Source organism: Thunnus maccoyii, chromosome 3, assembly GCF_910596095.1.
Source record: "Thunnus maccoyii chromosome 3, fThuMac1.1, whole genome shotgun sequence".
NCBI lineage: Eukaryota > Metazoa > Chordata > Actinopteri > Scombriformes > Scombridae > Thunnus > Thunnus maccoyii.
Genome location: NC_056535.1, coordinates 14192024 through 14211779, shown reverse-complemented (window position 1 = coordinate 14211779; position 19756 = coordinate 14192024). Strand labels below are relative to the sequence as shown.

General features: G+C 43.6%; 1 protein-coding gene across 4 annotated transcripts in view; it reads right to left on the bottom strand.

Annotated features, from left to right (window-relative positions):
- Positions 1 to 369: 369 nt before the first annotated feature.
- The window catches only part of srgap2 (SLIT-ROBO Rho GTPase activating protein 2), a 53569-nt gene continuing 34182 nt past the window's right edge, over positions 370 to 19756 (bottom strand). For 2 of the 4 annotated variants that reach the window (XM_042405701.1, XM_042405703.1), the window contains 21 exons: positions 18055 to 18217; positions 15149 to 15211; positions 14100 to 14315; positions 13584 to 13712; positions 12380 to 12601; positions 12182 to 12283; positions 11812 to 12009; positions 11576 to 11660; positions 10953 to 10980; positions 10652 to 10682; positions 9835 to 9895; positions 9542 to 9619; positions 9290 to 9424; positions 9073 to 9178; positions 7141 to 7365; positions 6126 to 6205; positions 5541 to 5739; positions 4278 to 4415; positions 3762 to 4008; positions 3555 to 3665; positions 370 to 3472 (listed from right to left, as the gene is read on the bottom strand). In XM_042405701.1, the coding sequence (XP_042261635.1) occupies positions 2912 to 3472; positions 3555 to 3665; positions 3762 to 4008; positions 4278 to 4415; positions 5541 to 5739; positions 6126 to 6205; positions 7141 to 7365; positions 9073 to 9178; positions 9290 to 9424; positions 9542 to 9619; positions 9835 to 9895; positions 10652 to 10682; positions 10953 to 10980; positions 11576 to 11660; positions 11812 to 12009; positions 12182 to 12283; positions 12380 to 12601; positions 13584 to 13712; positions 14100 to 14315; positions 15149 to 15211; positions 18055 to 18217 (3178 nt within the window). In that variant the 3' untranslated portion in view covers positions 370 to 2911. Of the gene's footprint in view, positions 3473 to 3554; positions 3666 to 3761; positions 4009 to 4273; positions 4416 to 5540; positions 5740 to 6125; positions 6206 to 7140; positions 7366 to 9072; positions 9179 to 9289; positions 9425 to 9541; positions 9620 to 9834; positions 9896 to 10651; positions 10683 to 10952; positions 10981 to 11575; positions 11661 to 11811; positions 12010 to 12181; positions 12284 to 12379; positions 12602 to 13583; positions 13713 to 14099; positions 14316 to 15148; positions 15212 to 18054; positions 18218 to 19756 lie in introns of those variants that run through there. The other 2 variants (XM_042405702.1, XM_042405704.1) reach the window with 2 other exon arrangements.

Below are 19756 nucleotides of genomic sequence, written 5' to 3'. Positions count from 1 at the left end.
GTATGATTTAGTATTTGTGTGTATTGACTGTCTGGTCTGTTTCTGCAGATACTGTACAGTATGTGTCTAAATGTTTGCCTGCGTGTCTGTTTTTAGTTGGCTGACAGGCTTTACATGTACCTGTACTCTGGTTGTGACCTGAGTTTTGTTTGAGGCTTCTCTTCTGTTTGTACAGCTTGAGTTGTTTTGTCATATATAATAGTGCCTACACTCTTGGTCCCTCACATAGTAATGCTTAAAAGTTACTGTACTTTGAACAGACTCAAACTCTATCATATCATTTTTATTGACGTTTACATTGATGATTTTCTGAAATTGCAGTGTAATTTTTCTCTTTATTGTCAGAAACATCAAAGAATTCAAGAATCGTTATAGCAAGCAATGTTTATTAAAAAACAGATCTACTACAAGAACTACACATAGAATTATATAAGGCCTATTTGATTAAACTACTATTGCTATTACTGTACAATATTGTACCAAAAAAAGAGTGTACCTCTGTAATGTACAACATTGTATATACAAAGTACATCTGAACACAGGATTCTCCAGTAATACAGAGACAACTATAAATAGATTTGACATTACAGTCTTTTTTTTTTAGTTCTGCTGTTTTCAAATGGACACAAAAATGCATATTTAACATTATTCAATTCTGACAAATCATCCCCACACAGTTAGTCCACACGCAAGCCAAGTTGTTCAAGTGCACGATGATTGATTTGAGATCGAAGAGGGTCCCAGTTCCCCCCTTGACGAAACAGGGGGAGCTGGGACAAAACACACCAACCACCCACATGCATGTCTGTATGTGTGTGAGTGCGCGAGTGTTGATAAGGTGAGTTAATCTCTCACCATCAACACACACACACACACACAGTCACAGTCCCTCCAGTTGTCGAGATGAGGTAAGAGCAACACAAATACACCAGGTAATACACAAACAGTATACAGAAATAAAAAAAAAAAAACTAAAAAAAAAACATTTACAGTTATAATTCATTACCTGGTAGAGAGCATACAGGAATGCAGTATGTTGTAATTCTGGGAGAGAGGTCGAGGAAGAGGGGAAAAGTGTGATAGAGTCTTAGGACGTCTGGGTAGAAGGAGTTCAATACTTTTTCTAGAATGTGAAATACAACACAAAAGACCCAGTTTACCCTGAATGGCATGTGTCCGCTTTTGAAGTCAGTGTTTTCAAAATTATTCACATATTCCCTAATTCATCATCAGATCTGATTTTTTGAAGGTACATATTAACAAATAATATCAGAAAAAGAAAATAAAAATGGCTCCTGTGGTGTAAGTCCTTGTATTTGGGCTTTATATATGGGTCAAACACAGGGAGTAGTGTATTCCCCTGTGTCTCCTCGTTGTTTTGTGGCATACCCTTATGATGGGTGGGCAGTGGTGGGGTGAGGTGCATACATACTCTACATCCACGCATGCTCCCACAGGCGCACGAACCCAGACTGCTACACTATTCCACATTTTACCATAACAGATTCTGACCATTAATAAACAACGGGGAAGAAAAAAAAGTCCATAATAAAAGCACACTTTGCTTAAGAACGCGTCGGATGAGGTGGTTGGTTGTGCTTCTATCTAAAAACACACTCAGGAGGATCCTCAGCTCCATGCTTCCAGTTATCATCATGATTATTAAACATACATACACACCATTAGAATTAAACCCCTTTTACTGTAAAGTCTGAAGTATATAGTTAAAGGAGCAAGCTGTAACTTTTTTTTTTTTTTTTTTTTTTTTTGAAGCTGACCTATAGCTGGTATTGCAGATACATAAACTTGATGCAATCAGCCAGCTTGCCATTGTGGCTGCTGTTTATGGCCCCAGCATGCAAGGAAAACCTGAAAGGCGTATTTAGCTGCCACAAAACTCCACACACACACACAGATTTGGAGAGAGTGTGCGTGTGTGTGTACAGTCCAACATTACACATAAAAATGCTGGGTTTCAGTGGTCCCCTACACACAGAGTAGAGCTGCAGGAGAGAAACAGCATAATGCCTCAAACTACCAGCTTTCATTATTTTTATTGCTATATGTGCATTTAAGAATTTCTGTTGGATGTTAGATTTTGGAGAGCACTGCTCCTGTCATGCTCCTGTTGTGGTACTAGTTCTGAACAGTAATAATAATTAAAAAAAAAAAAAAAAATCACCAACATATCTAGAGAACACTGGAGGAAGAGATAATATAAAGCTCTTGATCACATGACTTACACTGATATTTGGCCCAGTTTTCTTCCTTCCTTTCATCATCTCAAAAGTCCACCTTTATCTTCACTCTTCTGAAGCAGCAAGTCAGTGTTTCATTTGTACACAGAGTGAGAGCTTAACATTTCACAGTCTATTCTTAGGAATCAAACACTCCCTTCCAGCCCCGGTAGTCATGGGGTCATTAAAAAAGAAAAAGAAAAAAACGAAAACTGTCACGTCTACTATACAAAATCAAACAGTGCTTTTTTTTCCTCACTTAGATCTGTGTGTAAAGGCAAGTAACACTCTTGCACGCCCACTCAAACACAATTTCAAACATCACAAGCTAGTGTATGTAAGCTCCAGGTGCGATAGGTATGTAGGTGTCCATCCTGAGTCCTGTTCCCTTGGTAATGATTTTAAAATCCAGTGATCCCTGGAATCTCTGTGGTGGCAAAGAAAAACAAGTGTCTTTGAAGGGCAGAAAAAAACTGTTGACACTCTAAAGGGAACATGGCGTCTCGGACACGCCTGGACACCGTAAGTGAATGCTACACATGAGTAGTGGGTTAGGGGTCTTATGTGAAACAAACAAAGTGCTTCCAGCACCTGGTAGAAGAGCTGTAAGAATCTTAGTTTGTAAGAATCAGTATGGTGGTTCAGATTTGAGCTAGGGTGGTGGTGAGGAGGTCCTAAGCTGGGCAGGATTTGTCATTAGACTGGGGTGGAGGTGGAGGAGGAGGGGTGTGAGGGAGAGAATGTGTGTGGCCCGCAAGTGGAGGAGGAGGTGTAGGGGGCACAGTAGAGGTTGGGGAGCCCATGGCTGGACTGCCACTCCCTCCTCCGCTCTTTGGGAAAACTACCGGCTTGGGCCTCGTAGCTGGGGGGCGCAGCTCTCTAAAGGAAGGGACAGATGAGGAGAGGGAGGAGGAGGACAGAGAAGGAGACGTGGCAGAAGGCAGGGGGCTCCATGGCTGGCTCTTGGCGGGGCGGAAGGAGGAGGGTACGTCGCTAGCCGAGGAGGCGCTCCGCTGAAGTGGGTGGGCGTGTGAGGAGCCCCCCTCACTGTCCCGCAACAGACGGGAGTGGAGTGGACTGGAGGGCTCTGAGGCTCCTCCTCCTCCACCACCACCCACACCTTTCAGCTGCTCCAGTGTGTCCAGGACCACGTCAGGGGTGTGTGTATGTTTTGAGGTGCTCTGTCTCTCCAGCTCCCTGAGCTCACTTAGGGCAGAGCTCATTGCCTCGATATCCTGCAACACAGGAGGCAGACATTAAAGTTAGCATACACAAAAATGCAGACAAGGTGGTAAGTAACTGAACTGAGAGCTGTACCTGTGAGCTGTGCTCCACCTGGGCTATGACCTCCGGGTCCAGTGGTCTATGATTGCTGAAGCTCTTGGAGCGTCCTGCTGTAGTCGTCTTGCGTAACTGTGGGCTCTCCACCTAAATGTTCAAAATGACCTTGATTATATTTTCTCCCTAAATCAACTAAATATTCTATTTATTACATTAACTTGTATCTAAAAGATTTCACAGTACCTTGGTCTTGAGTGAGGAGTGGCGAGTGACTGAGTTGAGGATGCTGTGAGCGCTGACGGGTCGTTTGTCTCCAGTTTCTTTCACCAGAGCCCCGCCGACAGGAAGAGAAGCTGTTCTCACCCCTCCTCCCCCTCCTCCTCCTCCTCCTCCTCCTCCTCCCCCTCCACTGGCTCCTGGACTTGTACTTTCGCTCTCTGAGCTCCGGAATGTTCTTCGGATGCTCCCAGACTCCGGACGTTTCCTCATCCTGAATGAGAGAAACATTTCAGTAATGTTACGTGTTTTGTGTCTAAATGGGTCAGTAAGAAGACAGTCCAGGACAAAAAAGTCTAAAAAAAAAACTACAACAGCAGCAGCAACAAAAACACTAACAAGAAACCAAAATCACAAACTAAAAAACAACTCTTTTGTTTAAGATTTTGGGTTTGGTTTCTTTTTTTGGCTTTTACAGTTTTTTGGACCCAAACTGATTTTCATATGTGAAAAATCTTATGACTATCTGCATTAGAAACTCACTTGTTCAGGTTAGCCAGGTATATGTCAGCCACATGAGCTCCAGTAGGAGATGCAGCACTGCCTCTAGTGGACACCCTCTCCTCCAGTAGGTCCCTGGAGTCCACATCAGGTTTTGGACTTCCCCGACCCCCATCAGACCTGAAACAATCAAACCTTAGTTTATAAATCATTGCTGTGCTCTATAAAGCCAACAGAGAAGGGACTGACTCACATACTGATGCATTACTTCTGAAAGACAAAGCTGACTGGTGCCATTTCACTTCTGATTAGCAATTATTGTCCAGGCTCTTGACTCATATCCAAACAGGCCACAGTAGAGTGGTCTAAGGAAGCACAAGCAGTAATGGAAGCTATCTTTCTGCAACAGGAAATGAATAATACAAACACTATTTCTGATAAACACAGTGTTTTACCCAGAAGAAAAGAAACAGAAACTTAAAGCAAAATTCCTGCATTTGTCATCCCTGGTGTTATTCCTGTATTTTTGTCCATTATGACTATGCGTCGAGGTAACTTTTTATTCACCACCTCTATTGTAGAGTAATGGGAGATGCAGTCTCTGTCAAGAATAAGAAAGGTTAGTACAAGGAGCATAAGCCTCCTACAGTTTTACAAAAAACTTAGATTCAACAGAAATTGTCTTTTAAGTATTCCCCTAAAAACCCATGGTGTAATAAACTGAATAGCTGCTGTAGAGCAATAAGAAAACTGGAACAACTGGAGTCTCCCTTTATCTTTTAGTGACCTTCAATGGGTCACTATCAGGTCAGGGTGGCCATGTCATTTTAGTATTTCAGTTGGAATACTTGCAAACATAAACCATCCTCTTGCATTTGTTACTACCTCTCTAGTATGCACAAAAGCATAAATAATCCTCACTCTAATGTAAACAAACTACTGCACCCATATGGATATGGCAGTAAAAGTTGACCAGGAAGTTGATCTGCTGTCATTTCTAAAATGGCTATGGGGATTTCCAGAGGAACTTTGGGGTTTTTTTCCCCTAGTCATATTAATAAACAAATGTTTGAGATAAGTTCTGTTTTATTGTAGGTCCTTTGCCCTCTTGGACATCATTCTTGTCGATGCCATTTCCAGAAACTCAACAAAAGGGCCAGTGAGGAAAATATTATCATGATCAATATTCATATTAGAAAAAAATAAGAGACTAAAACCCAGGCAAACACTGGAATTTCCCTTCAAATGTTTTTCTGTTGCTTATGCAGATATTTGATCAAGATAAGCCATTGGAACACATCTTACATGTCTTGGACCACGATATATTGGTGTGGCACCAGTCCATCCACTCCGTTGTGTCGTCCCTCCCACCAGTCATCAGAAGCTCGGTGGAACAGAAGCAGGGAGGCACCCTTCTTGAATGATAGCTCCCGACTGGTGCGGCCAGAGTAGTCGAACCGAGCGATGGCTTCAATCGGGTCGGACTCTGAAACAGCCAAGGAGCCTGAGATTCAGAGAATGGTGGACAGACACAGGAAGTGACAGAGAAACAGAGAGGCGGCAACAAATAAGAGAGAAAAAGAAGGTGGTGGAGGAGAGGGGAAGCCAGATTAGTGCATAGCTGGTTAGTGCTGCTGTATTTGGTGACAGCACAAATGTTAAAAAATGGCTGAGCAGTAACAAAGCAGCATAAATAACAAGTTACAGGTAGCAGAATGTGAGCTGGTTTAAAAGGTTAAAGCCACAGTAACTGGTGAGAAAAGCAGGGTGAGATCTCATAAACTGGTGACAGACGGAAACTGGCTTCATCAAGTTAATTATGTATATGCAGTACATTTACTGTATTTACGTGTATGTGTTTGTGCACGTGTGTGTGTGTGTGTTATGCACCATCTTCGCTGTTGTGGCTGACAGACACGGTGTCAGGTGCCGGTTCTTCCACAAGGGGGGGCTCACAGTGTGGACTGTCACTACAGTAGACACAGAGGGCAGATGGGGTTAAAAAGACAGAACTACAAGAGTCTTAGACTGACAACATGTGTTGATGACTCACAGCCTGAGCTCATATTCCTCAATTCAGTCACATAGGCTCATATGTACCACACCACCGCTAAACGCTGAGATCATGACCATCTTACAAACTTGTACAGTCCTTGACATAACAGTTTGAAAATGTAGCTGAGAGCACTGCAAGATCTAGAGATGAGTTTGGGTGTATCCAGGGCTATAGCCAGGATTTTATTTATGTTCTTGTTCTGTAAATTTTTGGTCCCGAAATGAAGATCTAAATGCTGTTTCAAAGCCTTCTCTACACTGCCAGGAATACAAGTGGAATAAATAGTGAATCCATTATGTCGCGATTTATTAATTTATTTTGTTGGCTTTAAGTAGTCTTTTTTTGCAGTATATTACTGGAATCAGTCAAATAAACACCCACCATGTGCATTTTTTTTTTAAAGTTGTAGAATGTAAACTCCTCTGTGGTAGCTATGGTTCTGAGTGCAACAAAGCCAAGCCAAGTCAGTGTGATGATATTTTTCTGTCTTCACTTTCCACAGCAGAGACTGAGAGCTTCGCCTCTTGTGTGGCTTACAGTCTTAACAACTACTCTGACTGGCAGTAATCATAATAACTGGTGCCGAGGCTTGTCGTTACAATAAAATTGAAAGTTGGCCCTTGAATGCGTTGTGGTGTGTGCTGTGCTCTCACAGGCTGATGTGGTCAGGCGGTACTTTAATCTCCTGTGTGAGGGAGGGTAAGCTGATCCTCGTGGCCCCCTGGCCCTGAGCAAGGCAGACAAGCTGAACCCCCAATCAATCCACGGCAGCCTCTAAATCAACCACCTGCCCGCCCTTTTTCTGGCCTCCTCGTCATCTCTGAGCCCCCTCTCTTCCCAAGCACTCACCAGAAGTCATCACCAGCTCCAGGGATGCTGTAGATGGGGCCCTGCAGGTCCTGCTGTCCAGGGAAGATGGTGTCGTGGTGGATGATGATGGTTTTAATGAGCTCGTTGACGTGGGCCTGGCAAGAGACCTGGTCGTGGCCCTCAGGGACAGACATCAGGGTGGGACCGAAACAGATGGCAAGGTTGTAGGGGTCCATCATGTTTTCCTCGCTGTACTGAGACAGGCTGGGGCGGAAGGGAAAGAAGAGTCATCTAGAGGGCATTATATCATCCATCTCTCTTAAACATACACTAAACTGACTATGCACACAAACAACCATGAAATGTCATTTTTATCCTGCATTATCTGCAAATGCATAACTGTATGTGTCGGATTGCTTGAGGTCCAACAGTAAACTTCTAAGCAAGCATTAATACATTACTTCATTTGTGAGCTGTGGGGATGGAGAGACTCTGATGATGTGTGTGCGTGAGTGTTTCGCTGTGTGAGATGACGCAGGAGCATTGGGGTGACTGTAAATCACTTCACCAAAAGACGAAGCTCCTCTTCTGTCTCCACATGAGCTGTCTGGGACCACTTGGTTTACCCATGAGTCTCAAGTTTCAGGTCTCCCACATCCCATTTTCTTTTTTGTCTTTTCTCCTTTTTGCTATGTAACTTTAATTAAAAGGCTTTGTTGTGGATTTTAGGGAGGGTCAGACAGCGTGGAACGTGTGTCTATAGTCAACCAATACTGCACCACACAAAGTACACATGCAGAAAAAAGTGTTTTCGGATATTACTTTTGGATTAAAACCATCGCCCTGGATTAGTATGACTCAAGCCCTCCTATGGCTCCTAATGTACCCCCTGCTGTCAGAGTAGGGGGTGTCTCTATTTGAATTGCCTCCCCTGATGCTTATGCAAATACTCCCTCATGCACCAATGCTTTTTTGTGGAGTTTGTCGTCATCTTTTCAGAGAGCTTGGGTTTGTAGCTGATGCAAGCCCGTGCAGCTCATTGAGACACTATATGGGATGTTGGGCTAGATAAATAAACTTGACTAGAAGTGCGAAACTGAATCATTTCCCAAAGAAGAAAGCTTTCAGCTCCTTAAGGAATGACATGGTAGAAATACTCCCATTGGGGTTCTTCTTTGACTTTTCACAAAGGCGAAAGGATGTTTACATTTGGTGTATGAGAAGGCCAAATGAAGGCTTTTAACCACATCCTGGTGTTTATGAGACTATTTTTGTATTTATTTAACTGTGTGTGGGGCAATCATGACAGATAGGAAGAGCATGACGGCAGTTCTTAGCTGCTGAAAGGCGGCTTATCAAGCAGTTATTTTTATACATTGATTGAAGTTTCAGATTTTGTGCTCTTCACATGAAATTATGCATCATCTTGTATCAATCTTGGGCACAGGCAGTTTTAGAATGGCAGTCTTGCCAGAAACACCAGATTTGAAAAGTTCACACCATAATTTGTTTCCTAAAACTGCGTCAAAATGGTGTTGGTTGAATTCTGTGGTTGGTGTTAAGAACATAGTCTCATGTTTCTCTGTTGCAATGTTACTTTCCATCTCTCCGTTTTTCTAAGCTTCATGAATCATTCACTCCTGTTAAGCACCTATGCTGTCACCATTTCTGAAATTTGTCACATGAAAATTGGCATATCTTGTCACTAAAGAACCTGCAGTTCAACAACCGTTATTTACCTATTTTGAATGTTATGCCTCGCCCTCAGGCCTGAGGATATTCTGAAACTCAAATATGTCATATGTCATGTTTTTTTTTTCAGTCAGTCCAGGAAATACATGACTTATATAATAGCACTGCCTTGATTCAAGAACCATCTATAACCATTTTTTTTGGACACAACAACTACATATTGTTGATTACTTTCCCACTTTTCTTCTATTGTCTTTGTTTGTATGTCTTGCTACTCACTGGTTGAGGAAGGCGAACAGGTATCTCATGATAATGAGGGTTTTGCTTGGCAGAGACTGCAGAACTTTCTTAATGTGGACTGCCCGCTCCTGGAGGCTCTCCATCGCTAGAAAATAACACAGCCATGACACCCAGGGGATTACTCACACAATAAAATACATAAAAACACACACACACACACAAATACACAAAGAGACAAAAAGGATGTGACACTTACACACACAGGATATGAGGTCATGGAAGACTTCCTTAGGGAAAAGGGCGTGGTCCAGTCCTCTAAAGTAGAGCTTGAGGACACCAGCAATCGAGTCCATGTCGTGGTCATTCTGGTCCCCTGCCAGCGGGTCCTCACCTACATCCGGACAAGAAGACGGTAGGGTGGGAGACGGAGGTCAAGATGGAAAAGAAAATAAAGAACTGGACATTCTGTTTAAAATGCTCATGTTTTGCTGCCGGATTACAGTCTTACCTCTCTCAAATGCATTCTTGATGTCATTGACTTCCACCTGAGAGCCTGATACTCTGAAGATGCCCTCATGCTGCAGACCTGCACAGACATAAACACACATGATAGTTTTAATGAAAACATTCTCAGTATTATATAGTTTAATTGTATTTTGGTAGTTTCAAGTTAAGAAGTCCTGGTGAAATTCCAAATTTAATTTTATCCAGAACCAATCACACATGATACAACAATGTAACCAATCAGCGCACAGTAAAGGCTGCTGCTAAACCTATCACTTCACTGGAGAATTTCCTCACCATGGCGACTGATGAAGCGAATGCAGCTCTCGACCATCAGAGGAATGGCTTCACCTGATTCCTAAAATAGGGGGAGAGGAATTACTCCCGATAGAGGAAGACGGACAAAAGAGCTGCGTGGAAATACAGCACAGCGCACTTCATGTCAGGAGAATTGTCGCACATACATCTGCACACGCACATGCATCGGTGCACACATTTAGGAAGAGTGGGTATCAGACATGGGGGAGAGAGGGTGGGTGTAGCTGTTGCTAGGAGACGGTGCTTTTCCCTTTTTCCCTTTGTTTGTTTGGGGGTTTCCAGAAATGTATCAGAGGTGAGGCTGTAAAATTTATACTGGATGACAAATGTACACATTGATAATGTGAATCTCACTGTGGTTTTGATATGTTAAAAATCTGATTTGAAATCAATTGATGAATTGATTTCTCTGCAAAGTGAAAGTTGATAGCCACGACACAAGCCACCCACAAGGGGGGGCCACAAACATGAGATTCCCCAATGGAGCAGTTGCTTTTGATCATTATTGTGTTATTTCATATTGCATGAGAATGTACCAACAGATTGTACTGACTCTACTCTCGATGTAGATGTATATTTGTGTGTATTTGATTATATTAATCTGAATTATGTGATAATAATCAAAGTGCTATCAACATCTACCAGAGGTGCCCATACATCCTGTGGGCGGAGGATACTGCTCGAAAACATGTGGCTCGAGTTAAAAACAAAGCTGCAGTGGCTCTGACTGTAAATCTTACAGCCACTCAGAAACAAACACAAACACACATGCACACACACTCATGACAGATATTACCTGCTTCCGTACTGTCGAGTTTCTCCGGCCACTACACAGAGGGAGAGAGGGGAGAGAAAGGAACGGCACTCTATCATTATGTCTCCAGAGAAAGTCTATTTATACACAGAACTCTGGTATTGCTCTATTTGTACACACAGACACATATGCACATGTGTTGAGAATATCTATAAACAGTGACAGGGAAAATAATACCCCTGGCTGCCAAGAAATCAGGCTTAAACACTGCTATGGTATATGTGTGTGAGAGAGAGCGAGTGTACTCGTGTGTGAGCCTACTTCCTTCCTTCACCACACCTACCTGGCAAGGCAACAGTCAGTCTTCTGACCTAAAGGAGGGAGAAACAGGAAGAGGGGGAGGGGAGAGAGGGTATGACAGTAAAGAGGGAGACAGAGATAAACAGTTATAGTACAAGCATGACACATGAGAAGACAACTTCAGGTGGACAGAAACAAGGAAACAAACTTCCCACTTAAAGTAGACACACACACACGATCTAAGGAAAGATTTTCCTATGAGGTTGTGGAAATGTGGATGCGTTCGGCCCTGAGGAACACCCCCCCCTCATACTTAAACACACAGCTGCATCCACATATGGTTACTGTCACTGTGACCTAGCCCTCCACACACACACAGCTAGTGACTATTAGATATATTAAACTCATTCTGCTTCCCTGCGTGGGTCCTGATGCGCCCCTCTACACCACTCATCTTTCAGATCTGGTCCCTATTCGCCTCTGGTCATCAGACCTTTCCTGAATCCATCTCCCTACAACTGGAGGGGGGGGGCTAATAACACATACACGAACGCGCACACACACACACACACACACACACACACACACACACACACACACACACACAGACAGGATACAAGGACGATGTCTGAAAGGTATGAAGGACACTCTTGCAGTCCCACTCACTCTCTCCTAGGGTCTTCTGTATGAGGTCATGCTTGGCCTCCAGCTTGGTGATCAGGTTCCTGCCTTCCAGAAACTCCTTCAGCTTCTGCAACACACAAAGACAGACACCAGAGTCACAACGTGTGCAGATTATGCTCATATATAACTGCAGTAAGCCATACAGCTCTGTCACTTCAATCTGCCTTGGTCCCAATATTGCTCCAAAGTAATTATCTATGACCATAACTGGCACTGACCGTGAAGTAAAACTGCTCCGTCTCCTGCTGATTGGCCCGTCGCTTGGCAAGGCTGGGCTTGCTGAGATAGGATTCGCTGAAAGTTGACTTGACCGACTCCATGCTGTTGCTGTGGTGGAAGCACTCCGAGACGTCGTAGTCCTCCACCGTCACCATGTCTTGGATGGTGGACAGAGTGGCCTCCATAGTTTTCTTCACCTGATGGGCAGTAGAGAAGATGAGATAAGATGTACAACAAAGCTGTGGTTAACAGATCCGTGAATGGATAGGATGAAATATGAAGCTGAATGATTACGACAGAAGACAGATGACAGTTGTAATGGGTAGGAGATGAGTACAAAAATTAGAAGAAACAAAAAAGATATCTCACTTCTTCATTCTCAATCTTGAGTGTGGAGAGGCGGGACAGCAGCTGCTGACACCTCTGGAGCAGCTCACCTTCCAGTGGCTGTTGTGCACACATTACTCCCATCTATACATACACAGAACAATCATTAACATATTAAAATACTGATATTTAAACATGTCCTCGCGCTGACACACACAAACACAAACAATGGCACTTTACCTGGTCTCCCATGTGGGACTGGAAGTCAAAGCGAGCTGGGGGGCAGAAGACATTGTTGTAGGTCTCCATCAGTTTCTGTTTGTCCCCATTGGGCTCCAGACTCTCAGCTGCTCCCTCCAGTGTCTCCAGACCAGTGTGTTTAGATGTCTCTACATTCTGTTCTGCAGATAAGTAGGTCCGCAGGGCGCGATGTAGGCTGGCATGGTAGCCAAGGTCACAGCACTGCACACACACACACAAAAACATACATAAATACATGAAGTCTGTAAGCATTGTTTTTGTAAGAAACTTAAGTGGAAAGAAATCATGTCAGAGTGATGCCCCTCATGTTTTGCCTCCCTGTGTTGACGTGTACTTTTAGTGCTACTAAAATGAGCTTAGTCAGTCGCATTCACACTCTTTCACAACCACCAGTGTCTAGACTCCATCGGGGGGGATATTCCTGTACGGCTCATGGCATGACTACCCCCATATGACGATGATGTCATAATGGGGTCTAATGGCTGAAGATTCCTCACATATGTTTTCAAATTGTACACACTATATCAAAATATGCACACTATGAAAATGGGAATCTCTGTTCATCAGTTCTATTTATCTATCTATCTATTTTACTTCGCACCCTGTCAGGCACTGTCACCAGCACATACTCATTTTGTCAGACTGGTCTAAAGCAAAATTGTCTCAATTTTCTTTTATAAAAAACTACAATAGACAAGATTAATAATACAAGAAACTAATATTTGTAGTTAATACCATCGACAATTTATTAGAGCACCGTTTACTCAAGCAGTGTGTCAGTGCCATCAATCAGTGTGACAGAATGAACACTTCCTGTTGACTGGTCCATCAGTCAGCAGGCAGTGAAGTGTTATTATCCCGCAGGGAATGAACTCCGTGTTATCGAGATGTTTTGGCCACTTGCAGTCTACAGGGGGCCACAACATCACTCTAATCACAGGAGTGTTTGGAGGGGAAAAAAAAGACTAAGAAGAGAAAACATGGAGAGAGGATGTCCAGTCTGCTGCCTTCATTAAGAGCACTGAAGATAATGTGAAGAGACTGACTGAGGGGCCACCACTGGGTAGAACGCAGGGACACTGGGATACACACTCACACAACTACTGTATATACCCACACACAGACACACAATCTGTCCACATATGTATGCTCCCACAGCATAACAGGATGTGCTTATACTCACGTCAATGATGTCTGAGAGGTCATGGATGTAATATTTGAAGACACAGCTGTTGGTGGCCTCAAGAGCAAGCAGGTACTCGTTTCTTGCCTTGATGGCCTTCAGCTTGTTCTCTGTGTACTTGGCTTGTCTCTGATTGGAGAGAGAGATATAGAAGAAACAGAGAGATTGCAAAAGAGACAGTGGAAAGAAATCAGGAAAAAAGCAAAGAAGAAGGGTAATGACAGGTAGAGAAAGGGGAAGGAAGGGAGAGGGATAATAGGTGTTAGAGTGAAACGCCTCAGTATTGATTGTGGATAATAAGATGTGGGGAACCGTGTTGCTGTGACAGGCCCCAGCTGTAGTAGACAAGGTTAGCAATAAGCCAGGCGTGCACTCATAAATCATTCATGAGACAGACACACACACACACACATCATAAGTCAGAGTGACAACAGGTGGAGCACTCTGAAACAGTCTTTCTCTCTCTGCTCGTTGCCCTCCATCTTCCCTCCCCCCACCTGCGTCGACCCTGCTCACCTTCTCCTTCATCTTCTCGATTTTTTTGACACTGGAGCGTCGGACGGGTTTCTCGTCGCTCTTGATGCTGGCCAGGGTGTCGGGCGAGCGCGGCGTCTGCCGGTCATCTTGTCGGCTGGAGCGTCCCATCTGCTTCTCCTCCTGCTTCTCTGCCTCCTTCAGCTTGGACTCGGCATTGATGCTGTCAGTGTTGTACATGTGGTACGTCTTCATCACCTGGGAACAAGATTTGCAGGAAAACATGAATGTTAGTTGTTTTTTTTCCCCCCAGTGTGTCTCTTCCTTCCCTGAGTTCTGGCTCTGGATCAAAAGTGTCATTATGCTAGTCAGCATCATGAAAAGAATGGAGTACTGCAGCACAATACACAGACAGTTTTTTTGAGGTTTTTTTGGCATTCCCAAATATTGCAGGGAATGAGTCACACACAAGCAGCCTCCTCTACTGTACAAGACTGCTGTGCATGGACATGGGGGTATGACTTTAACATGAAGAGTTAAACACACATGAAACAAGTGTATGTGTGCAGTGTCAGCCTTATTCCGGTGACCACCACCAGAGCTATCATTATACTGTTCTCCTCAAAATACTGCAGTCAGACACACTGGGCTGTCTACAAGGATGCATGTGAGCATGTGTGCGTCACTCAAACCAGATCTATTTCTATCACTTACTATATACTATAATTACAGTATGAGACCAGCTTTTATGAGCCGTGGCTGCGCTGAAGCTATACTGTTCAATTCTGCTCAGAGCAGCACTGTAGTAAGAAACATTGCCCACACACACAGACGGACAGTGAAATACAATTTGATTTGGCAGTAGTATGGACATGTGTAACCAGACGCTATGATGCCCCTGACAGCGTGAGAAGACCAAAACAACAGACGGACAGAACTGATGTCTGAAATTTCAGCAATCAAATCAGACTGCCCAACGTGTTTTTTTTTCTTTAAGCTATCCCCATTGAGCCATATAAGATGAAAGAGATTACAACACATTATTATGGATTCATATATTGTGGAGGTGTAACGGCAGTGGTTTCCCTTACCGTATAAAGCTCATTAAGAACTTTCATCAGGTCCTCTTGCAGCTGTACACCAACCTCTTTGCTCTGGAGAGACAAAAGTTAGATTAATGTGAATAAAGAGCTTTAGCCATTAGCTCCGTGTTGTTAATACCATTACTACCGTTAACCTACAACCAGTAACATCCATCCATACCCACTCAGCCATGTCGTTAACCAACTGCACCATCATCAGTCAAGACTAGAGTATCAAGCAGAACAGGAGTGAAGGAGTCCAGATAAATGAGCAAGGCAGTAGTGGTTGGACTTGATGGATGTGGGGTTAGAAGGGGAAGCTACAGATACTGATCTCTCCGTGATGGAAAGGAAGCAGAGGGAGCAAGACAGAGAAGGTAAGAAGACCAAAGAGCTAAAAGAAGAGGGCAAGATGATGAAGTTGCCAGAAACTACTGGTGACTGATGACTCCAAGCAACTCACAGATCAGTAAACATTATGCACATTTGTGATTTGGGGGTATGTACAGTAAATCAAGTTTAACTTGAAAGCAGACAGGTAAGAGAAAGTAGGGGGCAAGCAAACGGGAAATTAAAAGAAGGAGAGAGAAAAAAAGGAGAAAAAGTCAACTGAAAAAAAAATGGATAAGGAATGCAGAATGAAAGCAAGAACAGATTTTGCCAGCGCATGTTGAGCATCTGTCTTCTCCTGGAAGAGGGCACAGAAAGGGAGCGGGGCGGAGTGTAGTTGGGTATCAGGAGGTGAGCCAGTAAAAAAAAAAAAAAAAAAAGTGAAGGATTGTAAGATGAAAGGTGTCTAATGCGGTAAAGGTGGAGACTTGCAGGTAAAAAGGAGGGAGAAGAACCAGTTTACTTGGTGGCAGAGAGTGCTTGGGGGATTATAGAAGAAACTGAATCACAAATCGGGATGATTAACCTATTAGGTGGAATTACAGAGAGCAGAAAGGTCAGGAACAGAGGGGTGTGTGCTGTGGAGAAACAAAACGACAGGGAAGAGATTTAGGATACCGCAGCAAACGAAAGAGGTAACAGGATAAGTGAGGTCGCCCCACCTTCTTTCTTTAAAGTGCTGTAGGAGGCTCATATTAGGTGACAGCCAGCCAGACTACAGCCAATCAAAAAGCAATCAGCCATGGCTGAGCCCCCCTATCTATCAACTGTGGATCTTGACCTTTAGACTACTCATCTTGCCTGTGGTCGTCTGTCTGGCTCAGCGAGACAACGCGGTAACACAGCTAACACGCTTCATTAGCCCTGACGTCTGTTGTCCGAGTTGAGACTGTGTACCCATCAATACTGTTTGACTCGTTAGCGTTTCCTTCCGACAGTTACTAGATCTCACACACACCCACAGTATCATTCTGAACTACTTTCAACAATGGATGGAAGTGTCTGAGATGAATGTGTTGACTTCTCTAATATGGGTTGTCTCCATGAGTTGTGTGTGTCATGGCCCCCTGGCACTGCTGCTGTTCATGCCACTGACTGGAAATGTTATAAATGAACTAATTATCTACTTAATTAGCCATCAGAGCCTTCTCTGTGTGTGTGTGTGCAGTATGTTTATGACCCAGACATGATGGAAACAGCCCTCATGCCAAAGTACAACTAGTGTTTGAGAAAGATAAAAATAGAAATAAACGTCCATGACCTGGCCAGCAGAGAAAAGAAGAAAAAGGGAGAAAGTGTGGTTTTTTGGACTGCTCTATCAGTCAGACAGTGATATGAGGGTAGACGTTTGTGTTCTCATCGCCTGCGATCAGACTGTAAATGTAGTTCAAAGACGACCTATCAGGTTGGAAATCAGCAGCCTCTGCCATGACATTCCAAACACAGACTGCTTCACTTTGCCTTCCAAACACACACACAGACTGATCTTACTTATACTTGCGAGGGCTTTCCACTGATAACATTCCTAAACCCTATCCATAGCCCTCCTCGACACAAGATTAACTTTGATCCTTACCTTAAACTTAACCCTTAATATTTTAACCCAAACCTCAGTCTAACTTTGAATCCGGACTGAAGCTGTATGAGCGCAGCCTTTGAAGTGGTAACAATCAGCCAAATTACCTCACCTTGCAGATATGTTATCCCTCTGAAACTCATACCGAAGATGAAAATTAAGATGAAAACGATGAAAATGCGTAAGATGTAAGAACACGCTGCATTCCTGCTTGTTGCTCTGCCCCTCTCAGCTTGTGTATTTGGTCTGTCTCCCCGACTGTCTCCTCGGGGAGGACTCAGACTTGGTATTTGTTCTACAAGGTCACAGTAAGCTCTGATCTCCAGAGAAATCTCTTCATCCCCTCTCTCTTTCCTCCCTTGTCCTCTCATGAAGCCCCCTCTGTCTATCAAGTTTAATTTTCTCTTTCTTTCCTTCCTTCAGGTCTCCTCTTTCTCTCCATCAGCGTGTTTTTATCTCGGACTAGCGAGGCAGAGATCAGAGGAGACAGGACTGAGGCTACTGTATGAGACGCAGACAGCATGAACTCTCCTGGACTGAGGTTCAGCTGACTTGCTGTCAGTCAATAAATCAAACAAGACAGACAAGAGATGATGGTAAGGAGGATGGACAGGGCAGAAATATTAATGGGTTTAACAAACTGGGCTGTTACTGATGTGATGTGAAAAAAACATGTGCTCAAACAATGATAATATTATCCAGAGGATGCTACCATTTAAAAAGACACAACCAACTTCACAAACTCACTCACATAAAATCTATTAAGTAAATTGTAAAGCAAATTTTACATAAAGTAATTAAAATTAAGGAGTATCTATGTACCAGTTACACCAAAAAATGATCACTACACTGCAGGTTCCATACCCAATCTTATTAGAAACTGAAATCAACATCAAATCCATTAAGACAACCAATTAAAGTAAAGCCCTGCTGCGTTTGTTTGCTTTACCTTCTTGAAGAGGCGTCCTGAGTCCTCGCTGATCTGTGCGAAGCGGGGAATGATGTTGTTGAGGTAGAGGTCAGACAGAGTGGCGTGGTCGCGGCTCTCCCTCTTCACCTGAAGCAGCAACAGGTTCCAGCAGTTCACTGGAGATAAAATGCTCTGCTCCTTCCTACACAGAGAGAGAAAGCCAGAGCGAGTCTTAAAATTTACTCAAGGACCCCCCAAGCATATTTCAAATAAATGACAAGCATTAAGTCTCTTTCATCTTTTGAATCCCCCCCCCCCCCCTTTCATCCTGCTGATAGACGCAGACACAGGCCTACTTCGTGCTAAATGTAGAGACAAGCACACTCTTCACACGCTGTTTTTTCATAAAGATGAAATAAGACATTAGAATAACCAACAGAAAGGGAGAGAATGCCCAGACAGATTTACGTACAAAACAGCCACCCTCCCTCTCTCCTTCTCTTACACTTACACACACACACACACACACACACACACACACACACAGTGTCAGTGAGCCAACCCAAACAGGGGATTCAGCCAGGGTACAAAACCCAGCAGGAAGAGGTTAGACTCCCCAACAAGCACAGCTGTCACAGAAAAGGAATAAGAGAAAAAAGGAGAAAGAGAAAAGAGAAAAAGAGACAGAGAGAGAATGAGTTTAAAGACTGTAATGATTTTACCAACAGTATAATAGCTCAATACTGTTTCATTGTCTTTGCTTCAAGTGCCCATAAAGCCATTACACAAATGCGAGGCTGTCAATGCTCTGGCTATATTACAACACAACCCCTTTCAGAGTGTGTGCACACAGTTTTGTGTGTGTGTGTGTGTGTGTACGTGTTTGTGTGTACAGTATGTGTTATGGATGATCCATGGATGATCTAGTGGGTAAAATGGATTATGAGTGAGTGTAAGTGGATGAAAGAAGGTCTTTCTTCCGTTAAGAGCAGCTTTGACTGGATAGAAAGAGCGAAGAGCTGCAAGGCATTTACATCACACACACACACAGACAGATAGAGGTCAGGAAAAGTAGAGCAGTGACCCAAGTATACACAAGGTCAGACAGACACAGAGAGTCTTTGACCGAAGGGTATAGAGTGAGGCTGGTGTCCGCGGGGAGATGTCTGTGTGTGTGGGTGTGTGGGGGATGGGGGGCGCGGTGGCAGGAGTAGGATCTGATGAGATGAGTCATAAACAATTATGTGATATGCTGGTACTGGCTACCACTGGTCAGACGGTCAGATGACTAACACAATGTAATAACAATAACAATGTCAAGACAAAAGAAAAAAAAATTAACCTCCTACACATATTACAATGCTGAAATCCTGAAACTCATGGTGCATTGAGAAATGAGAAACAGTCATGTGGACACACGTGCATTTGTATCACTTTACTCTGACTTCTCTGTGCTGTCCGTTTCTTTTCCGGTGTGTCTGTCTTCACTGGTTGCACAACATTTTCCTTCACCAAAACAAGGCTGCAGTTCCTCTATTTGCTCAATCAACCAGCTTCCTTGCTTCCATGTGACATGTCACCCTTCACTGATCACCTAACTCTCTCTGACCCTCAGCTATCACAAGGTAAACACTGAAATGTCATTGGCTCCCAAAAGGTCACATGGTCTTCAGGTCGCGTGCTGCCGGCGACTCATGTTGGAGGGAAAATGCTAAATGGTCATGTATATTCAGGATCAAAG